A 26,550-nucleotide genomic window follows, 5' to 3' on the forward strand; every position below is an offset into this window, starting at 1 on the left:
AAATTAATATTATTGCTACTGTGAATGAATGAATAAATTATTTAATTATTTTTTTTATTTTCATCATTATATTTATTCTCGTAAACCATTTCCTAAGCCCTTCTTACAAAATTTGTGCTTCATATGCGAGCACTGAACTAGTTGAAATTAATTTGTGCATGTCGATTTTTTTTTAAATTGCATGTTTCCATACCTATACAGCTTAAACGGAATAGGAGTCACGTTTCAACAATATTTTACATCGTAAACGTACAGTAGGGTAAGTTATTTACCTGGATGCACACCGGGGTGTACATTTAGCGGTAGCATTAATTTGCATACTTCATTTATTTATTTCATTTACATACCCCATCACTCCGCATGTGCAATCTGTAAACCACAAGACAAGATAGAACCATAAGGTAAGAGGACAAACCTGTTAGCTTGATACATTTGTTGACATGTTTCACCTACGTAAATGAGTATGAATATGTGTTACTATCCATTGATCGACTGTGTCAGTTTGATCCATTCTTTCATTCTAAGATGAAACGATTAAATAGAGAAAAATAGTTATGTGCGGGTCAGTGATATAAGGGTACTGGGTGTATATGAAGTGTAAAACGTATTGTTTACTATCTGTATTTTGTAAATAGGGAATATGGCTACCATTAGATACGTGAATGAAATATTAAGTTACAAATCTGCATAAATTTAGATAGAACAATTGTGTAAGGGCAATGAAATGCTAATGCTTCGCTTCACTCGATACCTCACTTACATTCCCCTGACAGGTTCTATTCAGGGGTCTTTTCAAGTCATGTACTACCTGAATTACACAACTATAACTCAAGGACAATGTAATGTGGTTGATAGCTGTAAATATTATTTTAGATCAAACATATTTTAATGCCTTTTTTTACAAAGTAAAGGAATAGGGCGCAAGTTAGTTTATCCTCTCCATACAGCCAATTAAGCATTTCAATAATGAATCGTATTTATGCCACAAAAATTATACAAATTTTATAGCAGTGTAACTTATCTTGGGTATGTACAATCTGAAACAAGTGGATAAAGGAAAGAACCTAGAGGTGACACAAATACAAGGCAAATATGATATTAAGAACAAAAATCAAACCAGCGAAGTAACAATAACAATGATATCTATTATCACTGTAATAAGCCCTCAAGCATAAATTAATTAAAAAAATATAATGATCTGGTGCAAAATGGGAATAAAAATAAATCACAAAGCATTAAACATTGTTGATCTAACTTTCTTTTGTTTCCTCAGGAAGAGTAACACTGTAAGGGAGATAATATTTACTGATCGACTTTTCATCAAGTTAATATATTTTTCTTAATAAGGTTATACATACCGTTAAAAGCAAATATAATTCCCTAAAAGGATTGTAAACGGGAGATATTACTAGTATATAGAGACAGCCCTCTTATATTTTGCCATATAAGGGAGATGTAATCTCTCTGTATGATTGTGTACTATATCAAATTTGGTGTTTTTGAGAAGATTTTGCTTCTAAATACACAATGAACGAATTGACTTTAAGGACAATGTGCGAAGCATATATTCACTTATAAGAAAATAAACTATCTAAGCATACACTTTTAAGACAATGAACGATCTCAGCATACACGTTTACGACAATGAACGAAGCACGTATACACCTTAAAGGCAATGAACGAAGCATGTATACACTTTTAAGACAATGAACGATCTCAGCGTACACGTTTACGACAATGTACGAAGCACGTATACACCTTTAAGGCAATGAACGAAGCATGTATACACTTTTAAGACAATAAACTATCTAAGCATACACTTTTAAGACAATGAATGAAGCATGTATACACATTGAAGACAATGAATGATCTAAGCATACGCTTTTAAGACAACAAACGAAGCATGTATACACTTTTGAAGACTTTGTACGAAGCAGGTATACAGTTTTAAGACTATGAACGAAGCATGTATACACTTCTAAGACAATAAACGAACCATGTATACACTTTAGAAGACTTTGTACGAAGCATGTACACATTTTTAAGACAATGAACGAAGCATGTATACAATTTTAAAACAATATACATAGTACTCAGAGTGAAAATTGTTTGGCATCCCATCATTTAATCTTGAGCAGTTACTCACTTTTATTCCAAATTAAGATTGTACAAGACAATATCTTAGCATTATTGTGTAAAGATAACTAAGAACAATGTTTCATACCAAAATCTTTGATTTATGCATCCGTTCCTCCTAGCACGTGCGAATTCCTTGACTTCATTTGCCCAACAATCTCAGTTATACATCCATTTCAACTGTGTATGACTTTGCCTTGAAAATCACACATTAGATTTTTTTAAACATTACAACAAGATTTTACTATATCTATATATTTGCATTTAGTACTGTACATAACTGATATCATCTTCGCTTACGGAACAAAAACGTTTATAACGATTTGTTATATTTGGACAGACAGCATCCATATATTGGACTCATTTTAATTTACAAATCTGAATATATTTTGCTATGATTAGATTAAGCCCATCGCTGTAACTCTTCGCATGCAATAGCATCTGTCAAATATGTTTCCGACTCTTTGACATGGGAAAGCACACATTGTTCCCTCGATCTCAATACAAGTTACAATTTAAATTAATTATTGCATGTTTAATCATTTTCTAATATCATTTGTGACAGAACGACCCATATTAATATACTTTCTTTGTACAAACACTCAGTAGAACATATGCTTTCTGTACCATAAATTGAACCAAATTACATTGAATTTCACTCTAGATGTTTTGTTTTACGTACGTCTTTGTAAATTTACCAATACGTTAAGGTAAACAGATTGTGCGTGAGACTGCCTACAATTCCTAGATGAATTCAATACATATTTATTCTTTGCAAAACAAATTCGAAGTTATTGCATGAGTATTTGGTGGGTAACATACAATACGAAGAAAAAATAAGCTTCTCACCTCTGTGATTCATTCTCAGGACCCATCATGTGTGATGGTAATTTCGTCTACCGATGAAGGAATGTGCTTTTCTTTGAATTCCCTGGTTTCTGGAATCACAAATGACTACACTGGTCAACAGTGAAATCATTACTGACTTGAAAAGGCCCTAATCTGTAGTATTTTGGTGTGCCGAACACGAATATAACCGTGAAAAATTTGTATTGGCTCTCGTTTTGAAGATATTCATATACCTCATTTTCTATGTTTCACTGTGTAAATTTCTCCAGTAGGACTGCAGCAACATCCGGAATAATGATGTAACATTGCATAATACCATCATGCTCACATCATCCACAGTTGATTGCATCATTTTCTGATGCAGTGCAATACTAATGCCATGCGGCTGCTGAAGTAAGTTGACGTCAGCAGTGTACTATACATGTGTAGGCCTATTATACTAATGCCAGGCGGCTGCTGAAGCTGACGTAAGCAGTGTACTATATAAAGCCCAATCAGATAGGTTCAGCATTTAAAATATTTTAGACGTTGTGCGAGACAGTTCAAGCTACTGTTACATAAAACTTATTATTTTATCCATTTACGTACAATAAAGAACAGTAATGCCTCGAAAGTGTGTTAATACCGCGGACAATTTTTGCTATATTTGTGGGGAAGTGACATTTGCCAACCAGAAGAAAAGTATCAATTCTCAAGTGAAGAAGGCATATCATCTTTACTTCGGATGCAAGGTTGGTGACCAAGACAAGCCTTGGGCTCCGCATATATGCTGTGCTACATGTACAACACAGCTTTCACAGTGGTTGAATTGCAAAAGGTCATCAATGCCGTTTGCAGTCCCAATGGTGTGGAGAGAGCCAAGCAACCACCTAAATGACTGTTACTTCTGCTTGGTTCCTCCTCTTTCCGGCGGAATAACGAAGTGAAAGAAGTCGAGAATAGTCTACCCAAACATTCCGTCTGCATTGAGACCAGTTCCACATGGTGAGGGACTTCCTATTCCAGAACCTCCAGCAGAATATTCTCTTGATTCATCTGACGAAGACAAAGGTGAGTCGACCTGTTCTTCTCCTGGTCCATCAGCATGCAGTGATCCAGATTTTCACTGTGGTGCATCATCAACCCCACACAGAATAACACAGGAAGAACTAAATGACCTGATTCGTGATTTGGACTTATCAAAGAACAAGGCAGAATTGCTAGGATCAAGACTCCAACAATGGAATCTTCTAGAAGAAGATGTCACAATTACTGCATATCGAAAGCGCCACCAGCAATTGGAGCCTTTCTTCAGAAAGGAAAGTAATCTGATATTCTGTTCCGATATTGAGGGCCTCATGAATGCTTTAAAAATCACTCATGACCCACAAGAATGGAGACTATTTGTGGACTCTTCGAAACTGAGTCTCAAGGCTGTGCTTTTGCACAATGGAAACATTCTTCCATCTATTCCAGTAGCGTATGCTGTCCACATGAAAGAGACATACGATAACTTAAGGCAGCTACTGAATTCCATTGAGTATAACAAGTACAGCTGGCACCTCTGTGGTGATTTGAAGGTAGTTGCCCTTTTAATGGGACTGCAGCAAGGATATACAAAATACATGTGTTTCTTATGCGAGTGGGATAGCCGAGCAAGGGAAATGCACTACATGAGGAAGGAATGGACTCACAGGCAGAATGTAGCCATTGGAGAGAAGAATATCCAACACCCAGCTCTGGTTGAGGCTCAGAAAATCTTGCTACCACCCCTTCACATCAAACTAGGTTTGATGAAGAACTTCGTGAAAGCCATTGACCGGACTTTGCCAGCATTCCGATACCTGCATGAAAAATTCCCTCGACTCAGCGAAGCAAAGATTAAAGAGGGAGTTTTTGTGGGTCCTCAGATTCGAGAGCTTTTCAAAGATGACCGGTTCAACAACTTGCTGGAAGGTGACGCGAAACAAGCATGGAATGCTTTTCGCCTAGTTTCTACAAACTTCCTCGGAAATGTTAGGGCAGAAAACTATAAGGAACTAGTAGAAGACATGTTGATGAAGTATAAGAAACTTGGCTGCAATATGTCTCTAAAGATTCACTTCCTTCATTCCCATTTGGATTTCTTTCCTAGCAACTGTGGTATTGTTAGTGATGAACACGGCGAACGTTTTCATCAAGATATCGCAACAATGGAACAAAGATACCAGGGAAAATGGTCCACTACAATGCTGGCTGACTACTGCTGGACACTCCTCAGAGATGCTCCCGAACAGCTGTACAAGAGACAGGCGAAGAAATCTAAGATGTAGTCAATGACTTGATTTTTTATAGGTAGGCTATTACAGTTGACCTTTTACTATTGGAATGCATTTCGTTATGTAAACATTAATTTCTTGCAGATTACAAAAAAACTAGAGCCAATTTTGCAATTTGACTGTCATATTCGTGTTCAGCACATAAAAATTGATAAGAATTGACTAATTTTATTTCAGTAACATGACTTTTGTAAAAATTTGTTGTTCAGTGCTACCTTAGGCCAACATCTGGACTGCCAAATGTGCATAATTTGTTCTGAAAACTCGTTGAAAATTAAGGCTTGGAATAATGTCCAGGTGGATACAATATTGCGATATCGATAGATTTTAGGCCAAACCTTCAGTTGGAATCGATGTGTTTCGTTAATAATTAGTTAGATTATACCGTACATACCATATATACATATATGCCTGATGATAACGCATGTGGGCTACAAAAGATCAATGAGGGAAGATTCGGGGAGGGTGAGGATTTATTCTCTAACCTCGTTCACCGAAGAAGATTACAGAACAGAAGATGTACAAAGGATTTGTTAACTGGTCGACAGCATTTAATTCTTACTTGTATCATAATTCTAGCGCATTGGGCCATGGGCATCTCTAACGGTCACTTTAATCCAGCGGAACCAATGAAACACTGTAACGAAGTGGCGCTTGATTATGACAGCATAATTTCTACGAAGTTTAGACCAAAATCAAATGATAATGAAGATAATCAGCCAAGCCATGCTACCGTAAGTAAATTATATATATATATATATATATATATATATATATATATATATATATATATATATATATATATATATATATATATATATATATATATATATATATATATAGAGAGAGAGAGAGAGAGAGAGAGAGAGAGAGAGAGAGAGAGAGAGATGAAAATATACGCCAAATAGATCGTAATGTACCATTTCTGGTTCATACATGAGAAGAATACTTGACAATGCAAAAATATTTCCTACAAATACAGATAAACATTATTATCAAACAGGGTAGAGTATTATTAATTCGTACTCTACGGAGATGCGAACCTACCGGGTAAACGGCAATCATCGCCTTGGTTCGAATCTCCATAGAGTACGAATTAATAATGCTCTAGCGTGTAATATATATATATATATATATATATATATATATATATATATATATATATATATATATATATATATATATCATTATTATATTTGTGTCCATGAAATAAATATTACACATCTAAGATTATTAAATTATGCTAATTAAGAGTAATTCAGGTCTGCAGTGCCTGTGCGGGTGGAGGTTGGTGTCGCCTCACACGAGTCTTTCACCTTCTGTATATCCAACCCTGGTTCATGATGTTACACCATTTTATTAAAGACGATGTTTTCTTTTCAGGCTCCTGTGAAGCAGGAGAACTATTTAACTTCGGAAACAGAGAGGTATATTTTCATGCATTTTAACCGTTTGTTCTTGAGTAATTGTGTTGACGACACCATCTGCAATATAGTTGTTTTCATAATGCGGTTGTAAGACTTCTGCGGCCATACAAGTCTATAAGTTAAATGGATTGCTGTTGTTGTACTTGGTGGTGTTATTATTACTATTGTTGCTTTCAATGAGATTGGAAATGAGGTTTTAAATAATGTAATAGGAAAGGTCACACACTCATTATTGTTTTCTAAGATGTGACTTCTGTCAAATAAACATACACCAGAAGGAAATGTTGCCTTGTTTATTCAGGAACAAAACATTCGTTTGCACGCATTTGGGGTGGGGGTCATACCATGCATATCTCCTACGTCTTAGGAACATTCACCATTTCTCAGTCGTCGTTAGTTGTTGTTGCCCTTTCCGTCATCATCATCATCATCATCATCATCTTCGTCATCGTCGTCATTGTCACAATCATAATCGTCATCATCTTCATCATCAACACCATGATGATGATGATGATGATGATGATGATTATCATCATTACAACCACAACCGTCTTTATTACCGAAACCGCCTGTATTGCTACTAAATTGGCAGTCTTCATAAATCGATATATTTCGCAAGTACTGCTTGTATTATTATTAAATCGGTAGTTGTCATAAATCGATATATTTCGCAATTATATCCAGTTTAATTTAAACTTAGACCATGAAACGGTAGTAATTATGTGGTTCATAATATCTGCAAAACAGATGTCATTACGTGTACAATTGGAATTTAGCGATACAACGCCGCCATTTTAGACAAAGTTTAGGTGATGTAACTTCAATATATCTAGGCTCTTGTCATTTTTTTCTTCTGAAAAATTGAGAAATGTATTGATATGGCACTGGATTTACGTATCTGACTAATATAATCTATGTTGGGGTTTGAACCGATACAAGGCAATCCCAGTCAAAGGGTTAAATTATTTGTATCCGCACGAGGCTTGCTGGGGGGAGACATATAATATAACCCCTCCGCGACTTGGATTTCCTTGCCTCGGTGCAAACCCCAACGCAGATTCTTTTTCTCACCCAATAATTTCCGTTAAAGTATAAAAGAACTTCTCACTTGTGCAATGTAGTTCACGCGCAAATGTTTACATGCGGTGCATTAATACAAATAAGGTTAATGTGGTCTGTGGCATGACCGTGTCATCAGAAGGAAATCGTTTTTATGCGTGAGCCAAAACAATAACAACATAAAATGTTGCATAGTATTGAGGTATTATCACATTTAATACATGGATGTTATATGAAATTAACAAACAATAGTTAATATTTATCACAAGAAAATGTTTTATTTTCATCAGTCCCAATTTAGAAAATTATATTGTAAATAATGAAACGATACTGGGACAACACCTATGTTGTATATTATTATAACGAAAAGTTACGTGTAGCATGAGCGTCCGTGCTTGGGTTATTCACGGGTAATTAGTGATCTGTGTCACTATCGTATATAGCTCCTTTTCTTTGGAGGAGGTGAAACTGTTTGTGACATACTTGCGTTGTCCTTAATATTGATTGTAAAATTAACTCCGTGTATAAAAGACCCTCCAAATACGGACCCTGGCGGATAACCATGTGTTAAACTTCCAAGTTAACGGATTCTTTGAAAAAAATTTCTGTCTTGGAAATATGGTAAGTGCTACCGTGAAATTTGCTTAAGGATTAATGTGCTGACGGATAAATGATTCCTACTGGCTGGTAAGTGCATTGTTTGTTATTAAATATTTTAGGTATATTATTTTATTCAACTGGGACACAATGGAGATGCTTAACAAAATTATAATACAGAACACATTTTCTAGCTGTTACTAAGTTTTCTGTAGTTGTTAAGAGAGTGAGGAGGCTATGAAGTGTATAGGTCTACAGTCTATGTGCATGAATCAGTGCTTTCTGTTATAGTTCATTTCACACAGCATTGATAATTTAATCCTATCTATAGCAGTCATTTTTCAGGTCAGCGTCATTAAATGTAGCTAACAGTATATAATTTGTTTCACACGAAGTATTTAAAACTAGTTACGTAGCTTTAGCTACAATTAATGACAATGACCTGAAAATGTACTGAGTTAGTCCTACATGTAGGATAAAATTGACCATGCTGTGTGGAACGAACTAGCATAATACCAAAAAGCTCGACATCGTATGCGTGTGTGCCTTTGTCTCTCTCGAAATGTTTTTGTATGATGTGTTCTCTAAGATGGATTTACCTTAAGTTACTTAATTTTTTTTATATGTATATTTGTTGTTGTTGTTGTTGTTGTTTGATTTTAGAACATCTACGTCAGGCACAGCAGAAGATAAGAATTATTTATTTATTTTTTTTATTTTTTTTTTTATTTTAAAGTAGTTCTGACCGTGCGGACACATTGAAGACTGGTCTGAACTGACTATACTAAGATAAGAAAAGTAAGATTAGCAAAGCAGCTAGATTTCACTGTCGCATGGGTGAGAAAAAAATTTATCCTGACTCCATTTCTAATCCGTCCATCTTTGTTATCTTTCTTTGGTAGACGACGAAGATGAACTATAACGATATTTTGATTGATAACATTAACGTTATTTCTATAAAGACATCTTCAATTTGTAGCCTGTTTCCATTTTTAACATTGATTGATACATGTTCTCCATTCAGGTTTAAATTACCGTTTTTATCATTCAGAATTGAACGAATGAGGCAAACAGAAAACAAACCAAATACCATACATCCGCATGATACTAACAGACCTGCAACTCTGTTGGAGCAGTTTTCAGAGTTATTTGACAACGAATGGACTCGTGCCTTCGAATACCTTACCAAAGATGATTCGCATCAGGAACAGACAGAAAGAAGGCTCTTAAACATATTGCAGGTAAAAAAAATGTTTTAACAGTTTTGAAATATTAAGATTCATTAACCGATAGTTAAATTCAGTACCATCCATGATATGCAAAATTTTTATATGAATCTTTTAAAAATCGAAATATCATGCTGCAATAGCTTGGGAGTGAGCATATGTTATATTTGCCATGTATATTTAAATTATTATTATTATTATTATTATTATTATTATTATTATATATATATATATATATATATATATATATATATATATATACACACTTTGAATCATTCATTTACAACAAGAAATGTTAATTTGTAATTAAAAAGAAAGGTTGACTCAGTTTCCTGAGAACGAACCATGTATATGAGTGGTACCTCAAAGATGCAACATACATACCACACACACACACACACACACACACACACACACACATATATATATATATATATATATATATATATATATATATATATATATATATATATATATATATACATACTTATCAACATTGTATTTACATCACCTATAAATACACATACTTGTGTTTCCAAATAAGATGTAATACAGTCTTTTGAATATATTTACAGTTGATCTAAGTTATTCTTTTGATGTAATTAACATTTCTATCGACCGTACAATTGTGCCTATCCTATATTTCTATTTTTACCCATTTCGCTGGTCTTTGTTCACTGTAAATTTTACCTTTATTCATAGGTCCAGAGACATTGTCGCCTGACACAAACGGTCATCCGCCTTGCTCGTTTTTTTAAAAAACGGATTTAAGCCTTTATCTTCCTACGATGGTCCAGAGAGAGAGAGAGAGAGAGAGAGAGAGAGAGAGAGAGAGAGAGACAGACAGACAGAGAGACAGAGAGAGAGAGAGATAGAGCAAAAAGATTTTGATTAATTTGTGTGCCATGTCTAATTCATGTAGAAATCGGAGATTATAAAAATTTTCTCAATAATTGTTGCAAATGATAAAGAAGGGGTAATTCATCTTTGATTTAGAGAGTGTAGAGGTGATAGCCTTCTGTTGAAACAATCATATATATATATATATATATATATATATATATATATATATATATATATATATATATATATCCGTAATTAAAGTTCATTGATAACAAGGCCGATCGGTAGGGTTCTATGGTGAAATAAACAACTGAATGATGTCAAGATGGCACGCAAGTATTAATTGTATGTTGAGTAAACAAGAGCGGATATTTAAAGTACATCTGACTCGACACGTACTCTAGAATTTGATTGCTTAATGGAGATGTGAAGGTCAGAACAGGACTGTTTTATTTACGACCATTGGAATTATGTTGAAATAAGAGTTCGAAATTGTTCAATTGTTCTGAGATGCTTATTTGAAACGTAAAATGGTGAAGATACACGTACTGCGTGTATTCTATTAGTTCTACACATCGTATGCAAGAGTCTTTGAGACAAGAACTTGTAATTCGTCAATAATATGTTGGTTAGATATAGCACAGTGAGTATTAAGTTATGAAAAGAGTCATTACTTTGGGATTATGTGATTAATGTTTAAGGATTTGACTATGTAAATTCTCTCGGATTATGAGAAACTTTCCAGGTCTTAAGTAATAGTCTACATTCTTAAGATTATTTTGAAGCAAAAACATTTGGATCAATGATTCTGTAGAATTCAGTTATTTTATCACGTTAGCTCATAGACACTCTACAAGCTCCGTTCGAAGTACCTTAGAACACTTTCCGGATTAGTAAGAACTTCACATACAACTTTAGGAATATAGGATTGCGTACTAGGAATTCGTATACCGACTGTGAGTTGGTTTAAAAAATTTCTCTTTGTTTGACTTTATATTTACTTAAAAAAATTATATTTTTGAAACGTGAATGATTGTTGGGCTGCTTTGCCCTGCTACTTTGGTTTAAACCCCTAGACGTAACAATCTATCTATCTATCTTTCTATCTATCTATCTATCTATCTATCTATCTATCTATCTATCTATCTATCTATCTATCCGTCCGTCCGTCAGTCCGTCCATCTATCTATCTATCTATCTATCTATCTATCTGTCTGTCTGTCTGTCTGTCTGTCTGTCTATCTATCTATCCATCTATATATCTATATATTTATCCATCTATCTATCTAGTATATGCTTATGAAGATACATTTATTACATTTTACACTTGCGAGGTGGCGCGCGGGTTCTATCCCAGGCTGAGTCTTACCAAAGACTAATACAATTGGTACAAGCAACTGTCTCACTTGGCGCTCATCATTAGGAGGTTAGTGCTAGGACTGGTCGGACATAATGGTACATGACTGCGGTATGATGTCCCAGTCTTAGACATCATAACCAACTGCCACACTGCATACATCGTAGTTATACGACTTAAGAATTGTCAAAGTTATGTTAAAGATCCATATCGCACATACACACACACGCACACTCACAAACACACACACACGTTACATTTTTCTTTTATTTACTTTGTACAAAATGTTAACATATTTTTCTCTTATATTGTATCTTATTATACTGTATTATTTTATACTTTGGCAAGGTTTATCTTCCTAATGTTTTTCTGGTATTCTTGAATGTTACGTGTTTGAACTTTACTTTCAGGAGGCACAATATAACGTTCCTTGTACTGAGGTGCTGTTAAAGACTATTATACAATACACAATCATACGTCAGAGTTAATATATATAAGTGACCAGAAAGCGCAATGACTCTCTTCGTTGTAAAGCCGGTGGGATGACTGGCGTATAAGACGGCTTCAGATCTTCCTCAGTGAGAGTTCCATTGTAGCCCATTAACCGTTTGTAAATCCTATACACAACGGTTTGTCATAGATGGTATTATTGAAAATATATTTACTACACATATTTCTATGCGGTTTTTGCAATACTGGTTCTTATGGATGACGCTCTTAAAATAATACACTAAATCAATGTTTATATTCTGTTACTAAGAATGCATTTGCTTAATAAACATTTATTTTCATAATATTTAAGCTACAAAAGTTTAAACAGGTACCATACAATTATTGGTCTATGAAAGGCTTTAGCTTGGGTTGATACATTATATTTCGTAGTTGAACATCTTTTTCTATGGAATTTACTAATCCTTTTCTTCAGGAAATCTACGCAAAATGCCAAGAATACACAGGTAAACAAACTGAGGATCTACATGACAAGATTTCAGCTTATCTCGGATTATATATAGAGGTATCAATGATTAAAGCGGTCTTAATAAAACATGCTCAAAGCACATAAATTTGACATCTTTTATGAAAATTCTATCTTTACGATCTTTTTACACTTTACACGTTTAAGACCAATTTTTGTCACTTTAAGTGGAGTTAAAATAAACGTTATAGACCAATCGGTTAAAAACTTATTTTAATTTATATAGGTCACGACCTTTCATTTCCTCGACTTTTGGTCATATTGTAAAAACGCCACTGTGTATGTGCATCCCACGGATTATGATCAGAGAAAGTAAAAGTAATCAACATGATTCCAAAAACAGAAAAACCGTTAGTGATACAAGTCGGCGAAACTCTCACGACAATTATTGAATTTACTAACTACAGTGCCGATTATGTTAAATTAACTATTCATGGTATGATGTTTACTAAGGATACATCTAACAATGCTTGCTCAAAATATTCATTTAGGTGACCTCAAAATAATGCACGCGGGGCTGGTACAGATACAGAACCCGTAATCATGGGAGATAACGCTTTAAATAGTTGTTTTGCCCAGCGTCAAGCACAACTTCGTGGAACGTCGTTGCGATTTTCGTGCTAGATTCCCACAGGCACATATTTGTTTTGAAATATATTTGCAAAGTTATTTTCGGAGTCAGGCGCACAGTCATCGTACGCGTAAAATGAATGTCAACGATGAAATCTGGCGTGGTGCAGGTACCTCGGACGGAACGGTTGAACTAGAAACATTAAAACATTAACTGTTGTATGCCTGTGTTATCCCATTCAATGTCTACAGAAAGACATCTTGGTGTCGTGTATGCACTCGGGCACCTCATCATCGTTTCGCGCACATAACGCAGATGTGCACCCAGCAGGTAATATAGTTGGATATTTTACATTGCAAATAAGTACTCAACGTAGTCTTGTGTCATGTGTTTGTGGCGTTTCAAACTGCAAATCCAGATAATAACCAAATCCGTAGTAAGATGATATTTGACAATTTAGAAGTGACCAAAATTTATATGCTGATCAACGGTAAGTAGGGAGCTTCACGATACTGATTTAAATTATAGTCATGTCCATCTCAAAACTTATTGTCGTACATGGTCAAACATCAAAACGTCGATTCTAGTTTGCAAATGTCGCAAGAAGAATTCATTGCAATGTACATGGTTTATTGCTTCTCATTAGAACACCTGGACTTGCTAAGACAGTCTATAGGAAACGATTTAGTCGACATATTGAAACTTTCTCCAACCAAATAAGTTTTGTCACTATGGTTGAACCAAAGACACCTTAATCGGCCAAATGTGGCCAAACGAAATAATACCTCAGTGACTTTACAATTATCCAAATCAGAAGTGATGCAATTGCAAAAGAACGGTTGACTATTTCCATCGTTGCAGCGATTCCAGCCTTGTTAGAAGCATCGGCTTCAGCGGTTGCGAGAAAGGCGTCCTTCGTGGCTGTCGCAAAAACAACAGGAATGGCTTTTAGAAAGGCAGTCGGACATTTATAGTATTTGGTGGATCCTCTGGACGTCGCATATGAATACACATGGAAAGGACATTCAATAAGCGTCCATTAACCAGTCTTGACGCACTCGCGAGGGTAAAATCTAATCCAACATTTACGTTGTGGTTTTATGTGAAATAAACTTGAATCAATGGTACAGGCACGCGTGAAACTGGTATTAGTAACACTGATTTGGCAACATGGCCTTACACTCACTGAGTTGTATACGTGGTGACACATACTTACTTATTGTATTGTGCCTCATATGGAATTTTACTACCACTTGAAACTGTGCGATTGTCTTGCAAATGGTATTGATAAACTTAAACATCACATCCTCAAGGTGCGAGAGTCTGGATCATACTTACTTATCATAATATTAATTAAAAGTAAGTGACGCGAATAGTAATGTTGATAAGTGATAAGTATCATTGTGTTTTTGATTAGGTACAAGCAACATCAAGTATTGAGAACAATAACCTTGCAACATTTTACACATTTACATTATCATCATCGCTAGGCATAGCAGAGGCCATTTAGTTCGATGGTCTCCATGTTTATATGCAAGAGTGCACAATCGTCTTTGGTGTTTGTGATCAAGATAAGATTTATTATTACATATACCAAATGGATTCTGAACGCGTTGATGACGTTACGGATTTTTTGGATAAAGTGATGGATGACCTAAGTAAGGATGCTAGCAGTATGAACGACTTTGTTCCCTTGTCAATGGATATCTACCTCAAAATGTTGTTACCAGACCCGCAAATATTCTCAAGTAATATATTGTTAAGTGTATACTAGAACTAGACCTTTGGAATCACTGTGATGTACCAATACCAACTCCAGGTCAGCCTGGAGTAATCGCTTTAGCACACGAAAGTGCTCAATCGTTGACTGCACCACTACGTAAGGAATCGACCATGAGTTGTATCTCCAACGACGAAGTAGAATTCACCGCTGATACCGACTCGCTTACATTTATCAACGAATATGTTACACCAATATTGACTGTTGGTCTTGGTATGACAGGAAGCACAATCACAACAAAAGTATCTCTACTGATTTCGAGCACGGTTGCGCTTGTTCTGGTACCAGTACTTGAATAAAGAAAGACCGATCATTTCAGACATCATTCAGTAGGGTAATGGAGAGGGTGTGACTCTCAGAGTTAGCACAATTGCCGAAGGTTTAAATATTCGAAAGGAAGACATGTTTTTGACTGTGTTGTAGTTGTGCCCATTAAATTGGTTATTGGTGAGAAGCGCGTGTACGCGTTTCATCTGGATAAGCACGGTCTTTTGAGCAATTGTACTATGTAATTACATTATGAATATAAAAACTACGACGGACGGTCTAAGCTTATCGACCTGAAAAAATAATCGAAGCTGTACAACAACTGCAAAATCAAATCGCCGTGAGGATCGCATTGATCATACAATTTAACGGTTGGTCTTGGTATGACAGGAAGCACAATCACAACAACTGTCATATGTGCACCAATTGGAACTATTGTTTGGGCAATATCGATAATTAGCGTTGTTGTGGGTGGTGCTGGTAAAGTAATTTCAATACGAATACATTCACGAATACTTTGTTACTCAAAATTGGTCGCGGCAGCACAAAGTCGTGGTTGAGATTGAGACTGTATTGGTGGAAATGGAAAATAACCGCAAACTCATAGCACAAATTATTAGTCGTGTTGTAACGGATTTATAGGCAATAAAAGACCTGTAAAACAAAATACAAGTCAAGTTGCCGCATCACAATCTTAGACATTTACCATGCTTAAATGGTTTATATAGTTCGCCAACTAGTAGCAACTATGACTGTTCTCTTATTCGGTCGCATATAGATCACTTTCACTGATTATATTCCATGGGCTGCACATACACAGCGGCTCTTTTGCCAGTTGGAGCAAACGTCATGGGGATAGAAGGCGGTGACCTATATAAATAAAACTCCGATTTACACCTCTATTTGACAACACTGTTTATGTAAACTATCAAAAGCAAATTTATCAATTTAAAACAAAGCAAAACGAAGTACACATATGATATCTGTAGAACGCACACATTCTCTCAGATGGTTGTCCAAAGCATAAAACAACCAATGACAACAATAATTATAATGTAGAGCTTTTGGTTCATTTATGTCGTTGTAGCGGATAATGTTGTGCACGCTTGTTTGGACTAAAGCCAATGTAATGCATGGATTAATATATTACAGTTAATACAAGTAATCAGAGTTGTATTATAAACAGGTTACTTATAACCCTATGTCATTTTCATAATTTCATAATTTCGTAAACGCTACACAGTGAATATTCATCATATAAATATAATTTTAGTAATAGTCCTTGCTGATCCTTGATGTGGCAGAGTAACTGAGTTTCTTTGTTAAAAGAATTATAACATACGGTTCGCATTTTTTCCAGGCCAAAGATCAAGTTGTCACCAAGGAAACAGAAAAAAGGCTGCTAGAGCACAGGGAAAGTGCCTACAACCTCAGCCTTCATCATGTTACAAAGGTTATGCGTAAATGCATTCAATCTCTTTTAAAAAACATCATATCACCATAAGCATTTATCCGCTTGATATCTTTCTGAGAGTACGTTTGAACACCAGGATCTTCATTATGTTTTCTTTTGAAACATCTGAACCAAAAGGACGGTGATTGTTAAACAGTTTAAGACGCCATCAATATTACCAAGTTTATCTGCTCTTCCAATTATAATTTCATAGCCAAAACCTTTCTAAGTTTGTTTTCGTTTGTTTTGATTTTAGCACTTATATGATCTGTCAATCTATTGAAGGAGACAAACCTTATTTATTCCTCAAAGTTTCTTTTAAAGTACAGACCTATATCGCTATTAATTTGTTTTGTAAATGTTATAGAAATAATTATTTTCAAACGCCTCTACAGCCACCTGTACTCAAGCTAGCTTATATTCGGTTATATATCTAGTTTTCTTCCCTAACGTTTTACAATATGTCAACTCATTCATCTGTACCATATTATATGTACTACGCTTGATAATAAGAATGGCATGTGGGTGATATTTTACAATATCTCTGAAAACTTTGATCGTGTTTGTCATTATGGTCGAATATATAAGTTATAGTGCAATGGTCTGGAATGGCATCGCATTCATTGGTTTTCGGGTTACTTTTCTGACAGACTCAAAACAGGTTTTGTGAACACTTCCAACTAAAGTATCTAATATATTCCATAAGGCGTTTCATATATACTATCAATTAGGACCATTTTTAGCTATTGTGTATATTATCAATTTAGGCACGGACCTTTTGATTCCAACGAGACTTTGCTGCTGCTCTCTCTGACGTATTCATTGCACGATACGTAAATCTTGAATGTATGCTGATTTACAAACAATTGATGAGTGGTCAATGTAGTGGTTGGTTGACTTCAACCCAACCAAACCGGGATGGATGCTATTATCGTGAATGCTAAGGCCCGATTTTCTAACTAAAATTTAAAAACTAAATAACCCCTTTTTGTACTGCAAAAAGCATCTAGGCGTAACTTTCAGTGGTATATGTAAATGGATCAAACATACTCATTCCATAAATCTCTCGACCTCAAAAATGCCAATGGATTGAAGTGCCACCCCATATATTAGGTGGTGAAAAAGAAACTATATATTATTCCTACTAGAAGTGGATTTAACTGTACTGATTTGTTGTATGGTTAATATTCTAATCGTCTTCGTACTTCTGGTGATGATATATAAAATGTAAATGAGTTACATATTTACTTGTAAAGACTGTATTCAACATAGATTACACTAGCGCTTACAGCTATTATTGAACCATCTAATTTTAAGGAAAATGTTAATATTCACTGATTTGACATTTTCAAAATATTAAACACACGTAACACTTATTTAATTATGGAATATGCGATTTTGAATTTTCTAGTGAATTAATTGTTGTTATTTGGATTAGGAAAGACAGGTTTTTCTTCATCTTCACTCGGAGGTATTATGTTAAATTTGGGGTATGTAATTTCGTTCCATTTCGGCCACGATCATTAAGTTATTAATACACCTCTCTCTCTGTCTGTCTCTCTCTCTCTCTCTCTCTCTCATGTTCCTGAATCATGTATACGCACATTTAATAGTGGGAAATAATGGTAGGGAATCTTGTTAATTTATTACCGTTATCCTTATAGACGTCTTATCGGCTATAGTGGAAGGACCTAACGCATGTTGTGGGAACTTGCAGCCCTGATGCATTTGTCAACATTGACAGCAATCAAATATTTGTAAAGAAACATTATGTGCAAACATCTTACTAACGTTTGTTTACTATAATCTCTTGTCCGAAATTACGTCTTTCCTTGCCGATAAGTAATTATATAAGTCCATACATTATTTGGGAAATAGCTATTTAGACTATATGGACATTTATGAGAAAATTGATTTGAAAGTCAGTGGTATACAACTTGGATGAATGTCTTCCTTTGCTTGACAATGTAATAAGGTACACACGGTAATCCTACAACGTCCGGTTCATCGCAGTGAAAGAGAAGGAAAAAGTTCTTATTTCTTAGATGTAAAAATCTATGAAAATTTGTTTCTGCAAAATGAAATAGGTCAAAACGAAAAGAAAAGTAATAAGCGTTTGTAGCAAACGAAGAGACACTTGATTCGGAAAATTATCTTGTTGTCTATGTGTATCCATGTTTTAAAATCTAAGGATATTGATTTTCATCAGCTGTTACAAACATCTCTGTATCTTCTTGCAATTCCTATATCTACGGATTAGTCCGTTCAAAGTGGCCATTAATACCCACCTTGATTAGATGTTTTTCAACCAATTTGTTTTATAAAATAGCTAATTTGCTTGTGTATGATTCATATTAAATGTATGCAAGAAACTTGTAACATCTTCGAACGTAAAACACTAACATAACTACCTATTAACCAAGACTCAGTCTGTTTCACACATTTTGTACAATACAAAAACTGATTCAGAACACATTTTAATAATTGCAATTGCTTTTGATCAGAAAGTGTAAGGTTTTAATGCATGTTCATTCTGACAAACATTTTTCTTTTCCACATAGGCTGTTAGAAGGCAACTGCAAGTTCAGCCCGAAGGCAGCGTTCATGACACTCTTGAAAACTATATTCAGAAAAGTATTCGTATCTGCTGGTTAATGTGCATAAAGAGTCCCCAAATACATTTAGATTTTGGCGTTACCCCAACAGATGAGGGAAAAAGTGATGACGTAAACGACTTTCCTTCATATTTTAATACAACAAAGTTTGTTAGTTACACGCGAGCAGGGATGTATTTAGACTACGTCGTGTGGCCTGCAGTATACTTACACAAGGATGGTCCACTCATGAAAAAGGGAATTGCACAAGGCGTGAATATAAAGCCTCAGATAATGACATGACGGGTAATGACAATGGTGGAAACTCCTCCTCCAAGTCTAATGTTTAAACAAGGGAGCTATTTTAATGATGATGGCAAATGTGCTAATGCTGTGGTGAAGGACTCAATTTACAAAATAATAAAAGTAATTGTATTACCCGTTACTGAAATGATATGAATTGTCAGAAAAAAGAAACGGATATAGTTCTTATGAAACAATAGACGCAACAAAACGTTCAACAAGTACTGGAATGAAGAACTGATCATTCCAAAATATGGAGTCAAAGACATATATGATACAAATAATAATGCAAATAAAGGTAATAATACAGTGACAAGACTGAGGATCCTCTATCTTGGAAATTGCCTTTTATTATTAGGTTATTACGGTCCAATTCAACGACAAAACGTGTTGCACGTAAATATCTCGATAAATTAAAACATTTTCCAGTGTTTCAGTGACAAGAGTTTTCGTGTTTCAGTGGCATCAATTTTCAAGGATTTAGCATTGAAAACATTATATTTATGCGAGAACTGTACATGAATATTCACATTCAAAAAAATAATTTGACCTAGCGTTATTATTTCCCGAAGCTGTCATCTGTGGAAGTTGTCTTTTGAAATTCTACATATATTTTGTACCAAGCTACTAATTCTAATCGTTGTTTACTTCCGATCCATATCTCGATTCATACAAATCAACACGTTCCCTATTAAGCTCTTCTAATGAGTGGTTAAACCTCAAATACAATTTGTTAATGACTTTTATGAAACGGCAAAAGGTGATAATGCTGAATCCATTTGTGTTAGTCATTATGGCCATGCTTCATTGGTTAATGATTGGAATTACATCATCCGACTCTGTCAGAGTATCTCGTACGATAACGACTACATTCTCAGTTATCTTAAAGTTGGATGTTTATTAGTTTATTAGTTTTAATTTTGTCTTCATATGCCTGCAGTGCAGCAGAACAGCTCTTGTCATTCTAGTTACAATTTCATAAAATCTTTGTATCCAAGCCTGTGGTAATTTTAACATAAAGGAATTTTAAAGTAGAATTGTAAATTTAAATGTTCAATACATCGTGAAAACAATACAGTAATGAATCAAATGAATTGAGCCAAAGATGCAATGAGCCAAGGTTCGGTCGCATAAGCAATTAAATCCCTGCTTACGATAGCTTCTCTTGAATCACACATGCTTCCAACTGTTTACCGGAGGTTCCGTGAAACGATTAAGTTTACAATTGAAAACGGATAGCCTATTTTCATATATATATATATATATATATATATATATATATATATATATATATATATATATATATATATATATTGGTTGATTTGGAACAGTAGGCTACATAATACGCAAACAAATTTCATTTTGACTCGAAATTGCCTCATATTTACAGCGTAAATATGCAGTGGCTGGATAAACTTCTGTAAGTTTGGAGAGCTGTTTATGTCCACATTCTTCTGTGAACAGTGGTGAGTTTATTTAATTCTGTAAGTGAACATTGAAAACACGCTTGTGTATAGGGTGGATTCCATGATATAGATACACCGCCTCCCTCAACTCCCACCCCACACAAGCAATACCGTTAGTTTTACTTGATGTTAGTGTTTTTGACTTGTGGTTTTAACAATTTTCCATGTTATGATATGTTATACATAACGCAACAAATCCCTGTTGGGAGAAATTAACAAGACGGAAACAGACGAGACCATTTTTCCCCAATTCCCTTTCGCGAATCGATTCGGAAAATGGCGGCAAAAAATGTTCATTGCAACTAAAAATTATAGAAGGCGGGTTAGAAAGGTTTTCCTACGATTTCAGCCAATCAGTAAAGATAATGGTGCATAATAATTTCATAGACTTATTTGGACCAATCATATTCACAAAAAATGATATCTTAACATGTAGTAATATAAAAAATATGAAACCGCACATGCTATACGAAAACTATACCTACTATGTGATAATACAAAAACTATGTTTGACTCTAACTCTACGGTCTAAATAAAGGGTCAATCGTACCAAAACGTGAGTTGTAGTAAAACATGTTCTACATTGGGTGCAGGAAGGGTAGAAAACGATATTGCATTATTATTTCAAATCAAATCATATACGAACAGAACTAATTAGTTCCTGGACCACATTTCTGGTGCCAAAGTGATATCACTTTTCTGCGTTTTTCTAAGCAGGATCACTAGAAATATAATGTTCTCAAAATGCCGTTTTTTATGTTGCTCATATTCGTATGCCAGTTTGGTAAAATGGTAAAACTCGTTTTAAAACTTTATTGTGATAGTATTTCAGTAGAATTAGTTGCTCACACATATATATGCACATCACGTTATTTGTCCTACTTATAAATAGTGTGGTATATAATATGCAGTTATGATAAATAGTAGTTGATAGATCATGTATTTTTCAAACCAACGAAGCTCTATGCAGAATTATTGTCATTGCATAATGTTTCCTTCTCAACAATCAAAAGTAAACTAAAGCAACTTAGAAGATTATCCATTCCAAGAATGTTCACACTCAGGTTTTGCACTATTCGGAAGTGGAATGTGTAAGAAGAACCAAAGTATATTCAAAACAAATTAAAGTGGCTGAAACGTAAGGAGCTAGTCGCAAGTTTCAAAATGTTATGTCTTCGGTCATAACAAATATATAGACGTATTAACATAACCATCTCTTACCTACTTGCAATATAATCATCACAACGCATGAAAACAACTTTTACTTCAGTCTGTGAAGAGAGATATCAGAACACGCATTAAACATTTGATCACAAAATGAAATGACGTCATGGAGAGTTACACCGGGCAAAATAAACACTGCACGTAGATTCCTGTTAAGAATTGATCATAAATATTTTCATTTGGAATGTGTTAACATAATAAGATTGTCTGTCAATCTCTGAATACCATTGGTGATGATACTAATGAAGTCTGGGATACTTATATGTACGTACTATATGTTTGATTTAGAAATAATGTTGTAGATGAAACTGTTACTGATTGTCAATGAAGCATCCCAGTTAAATCTAAATCAAAATTAGTACGTTTACTTGCTGAACATCTCGTCTTTAAACAAACAAATATTTAGACAGTCAAGTCATGACCTAAATGTCAATGTATTTATGTTCATTAGGGAAAATATTTTGTCTGGAAAATCAACAAAGCCTGTGAGACAGTTGCTAGTAAAATACGAACAAATTTATTACAAAACACAAGTATGGTTAAAACTAGTGAATAGTTTTTATTATTGGCACATATACAATCTATGGTATATACTTCTGCAACAGGGTTGTACCAGCTTGTATGATGATGCTCCTATCAACATCCTCCATGTAGACGTGAGGCACTGTCACCCCTACGTGACGTTCGTTGTTATGTGGATGTTCACATCACTTTCTAGTGAGGACAGTTAGAGCCGTGACTCATTTTATAACAAAAGTAAGAAACCTCAAAAGGCCTCTATATCACTGTCAAAGCCTCCTAATTTATTGGTACCATAGTTAGTGCAATATACACACTTTTGCCTTCTCCTGACATTCATCTAAGCATTGTGGTTTTCATTTCACGCAATATGTGTATTAAATTCATACAATTTCACTGCATACACGAGGAATCTGCTGAACAACTTCAACCAGCAGACAAATAATAGTCATAGCTATATTATTGTTAAGCAAATCTATTGAGAATGTGTTTGGGCAAATTATTCGAGACCATGTTGACTAACTTAGCTCTGCTGCAGGGACAGCTTTATTTATCTTACGAATGCTGATCAGCAGCAATAATGTGCATATGACGTTTCAGAGAAGTTGCATCATTAGTGTTATAAAAGACGTTTCCTTCTCGTAACTGTTATGCATTTATTAATTGTGCATTTAAATTTTGTTCTTGATTGTAGATTGTTATTTTGTAAGTTCCATATTGCATAGCTAACTATTGTCCATGAGTGTAGACCAAACGTTAGAATAGTTTAGTTTTTTTTTGCAAACATATTTATTAGGATTTCAATTCAGGACATTGGTTTTCTCTTAGGGTATTCCTGGTCTACCTGATGTTAGTCAAGTTCTTTACTAAATTTAAGCAAATGAACTGACCTTGTTTACAACTTAATATGTTCTGGAAATGAACCTCTGATCCTCTAACATTCATCCTGGTAGTCTTTTCGTGTCAGAGGTGTTAATATTAAGATTATTTACATCATAATTATTCATTGCTATTTTAACATTTGTCTATTCAAACCAGTCTTTTAGTCATGTTCAGTTATAATTTGAGAGAATTTGTTTTAACAATTATTCATTGGAATTAAAAAAATGCTTCTTGGTTTATGACTAAATCTCTATTTTTTGGTATTATTGTGAATTCATCAAAGACATTTTGGATTATATAATTATGCTATATCAATGCTATTTAAACATTAAAACATTCACGATTTGAATTAATTCGGAACATCACTAGAATGTATTCGGAACACTATAATTTTGGAATTGTGGTAGATTTTTTATGAATATTTGGGATTTAATTCTCAATAGTGTAAGCACCTTTTTAAATTTTCAGTTTGTATTCTATATAAATAAATTACTGAAGTTTACACAACGTGTAGGTTTTCGCTTTTCGCAAATGACAATTTAGTTTTGCACTAAAGATACCTCACGATATACACGTAGTACATACTTAGTCATGACAAAATAAGTATTCAAATTATGGTAGAGAAGAACACAGCTTAGCTTTTCTAACTTGGTATTAGAGGTGTAGCTAATGGACTAAAATTTACTAAACAAAAGCAAAGACACGAACGTGCATAACATTTCCCACGTACCATTTACTTAAATTTTTATATTTGTTTTATTTCTGGATTACATGAACTACTCTTCAGATCTTCTCAGTATCATGTGCAATTCAATGTTATGTGAATTAAACTTAGGACCATCATAATCAATATTTGTCATATCTATCCAATGTGGCAAAATGTCACAGTTTTCTTTGTATTGTCACAAGGACTGATTCTCAATGTAACTTTGATGCACAATTCCAGCAAACTTTGTTTCATACAACAGCGTTATAATTCAATAACTGAAGAATGACTTCAAAACACATTAATATCTCCTTAACGCAACTAAATCAATGTGAATACTCACTTTTATTACAGATATAATAGTTTTAGATATCTTAATTGCAGACTTATTGCATAAAAATTCATCTCATTTTAAAACTGGAAGATTCTATTGCACATTAATATACTCGTAGCCAAATTATTTGCCCCGATAACTATTTGCTCTTCATACACTGCAATACATTTGTAATACATATTATTTTGACGTATCCTTATATTTTTACATATGACTTAACGTGATACCTTGAAAAACGCCATATTTGTTTTAACGTCAGTATTGTACGTAACGTGGTGCTGACCGTCATTCCTAGTTATGCATATCAATTCACAATTAAAATCAAAGTTTGGATGACATATACTAGTACTGTGTAATTTAACTCATTCAACTATTTAAAACGTCTGGAAATGAAAAGGTACATTACTAAAAGAAGCAAAGCCAAATATTGTATGTTCTTTGTATTTGATCGTGTGGTAATCGTAACGTAGGAAACAAAAGCAGCTAACCTAACTGTACTAACCTTTAAACGTTTTAAATGACATATTAAACTCTTTAATCGAAGATCTAGAGATTTTGGTTTTCTATCTTTACAAGGACACAAGCGTGTAGAAACTGTCTTTAAAGAGAACCACGTCACTCTGTACGAATTGGAACGACAACTTATAACATGAGACATACGAAAGGAAATAAATTATTAATGTAGCATAATTTTAGTTTAAATGCAACGTATAGGCGTAAATGTAATAAAGTGTTTATGCTCTTAACAAAAGAACTTTTATCATCGTTTGTACGATGTTAATTTTAATGCATAATATGACTTTTTATGATCAGGGTAAGTTCATTTGCTGATAATTGCCTTCATTGTCACCGATATTGTCTCGTTACATCATTAAATTAATCTTTGGTATCATGTCTTTCGTTATTCCATTACAAAGTTTCTTGCTATTACTGACTGTCTTAAATGTAAGACTTTTTGCATTAACCCACAAATATCAATGACTGATAGATCACTCGCCATCTAAGGTTCTTTTCAGTGCTTTTGGTTGTGTTTTGTTTTGTATTTGCTTTTTTGTGTTTGCTTTGTTTTGAATTTGCTTTTGAATTTGTTCTTTTTTGGACTCTCTTGGGTGCTTGAGTCTTTTTTATTTATATAAATTATTGTTATCTATGTACATAACTAATGCAGTGATCGTGACATTTTGTTGTTCGCTTCGTTGATATCCGCGACTTGGATGTTCGCACACTTATTTAGAAAGCATTTTACGTCTATGGATAATTCGGGATATGTTTTTGTATATATATATATATATATATATATATATATATATATATATATATATATATATATATATATATATACATATATATATGTATGCTATATAGTTCATTAGCCGTCTTATCCCTCTCTCGTTTATTAACACTGTATCAATGTTTTAATGTTATACCTTATATATTAACGATAAATCGTTATCTAAACTGGGTGATCTGAAATAGGGGGCATCTGGTTTCCAATCTTTCATAGCGACATTAGGAAACTCCAAGAAATTAGAACATAACATAAAAGGTATCCTTTCGACACGGCAAGTTCGTGGATCAGTTATGTTTTCAGATATATTCAAATTATTTATTATTATTATTATTTGCATTATTATTTATAATTATCTTATCGGTGATATAGATGTTTAATGGAGCTTATGGATGC

At 34.2% G+C, this 26,550-nt stretch overlaps 1 protein-coding gene across 2 annotated transcripts; it reads left to right on the forward strand.

Annotated features, from left to right (window-relative positions):
* The first annotated feature begins 283 nt into the window (after nt 1-283).
* Nucleotides 284-25,755, forward strand: LOC149800346 (uncharacterized). 2 transcript variants are annotated; one of them, XM_089959959.1, is made up of 7 exons: nt 284-401; nt 5,862-6,016; nt 6,666-6,709; nt 9,417-9,606; nt 12,717-12,806; nt 16,746-16,838; nt 19,400-25,755. In XM_089959959.1, exons 2-7 carry the CDS (start codon nt 5,873-5,875, stop codon nt 19,733-19,735), a joined length of 897 nt encoding a protein of 298 aa, XP_089816085.1. In that variant the 5' UTR covers nt 284-401; nt 5,862-5,872; the 3' UTR covers nt 19,736-25,755. The 2 variants fall into 2 exon arrangements, with proteins under 2 accessions (XP_089816085.1, XP_089816084.1); XM_089959958.1 differs by lacking the exon at nt 284-401 and having other exon boundaries at nt 5,484-6,016.
* Nucleotides 25,756-26,550: the final 795 nt, after the last annotated feature.

Source organism: Sinohyriopsis cumingii, chromosome 5 (genome assembly GCF_028554795.1).
Source record: "Sinohyriopsis cumingii isolate HCF-2022 chromosome 5, ASM2855479v2, whole genome shotgun sequence".
In the NCBI taxonomy this organism is placed as follows: Eukaryota; Metazoa; Mollusca; class Bivalvia; order Unionida; family Unionidae; genus Sinohyriopsis; species Sinohyriopsis cumingii.

Coding starts and splice junctions, on each gene's coding strand:
- LOC149800346 (XM_089959958.1), top strand. CDS start 5,690: ATGCCTGATGATAACGCATGTGGGCTACAAAAGATCAATGAGGGAAGA. Junction 6,017..6,665: donor ATCAGCCAAGCCATGCTACC/GTAAGTAAATTA, acceptor TTTTCTTTTCAG/GCTCCTGTGAAGCAGGAGAA. Junction 12,807..16,745: donor ATCTCGGATTATATATAGAG/GTATCAATGATT, acceptor CATTTTTTCCAG/GCCAAAGATCAAGTTGTCAC.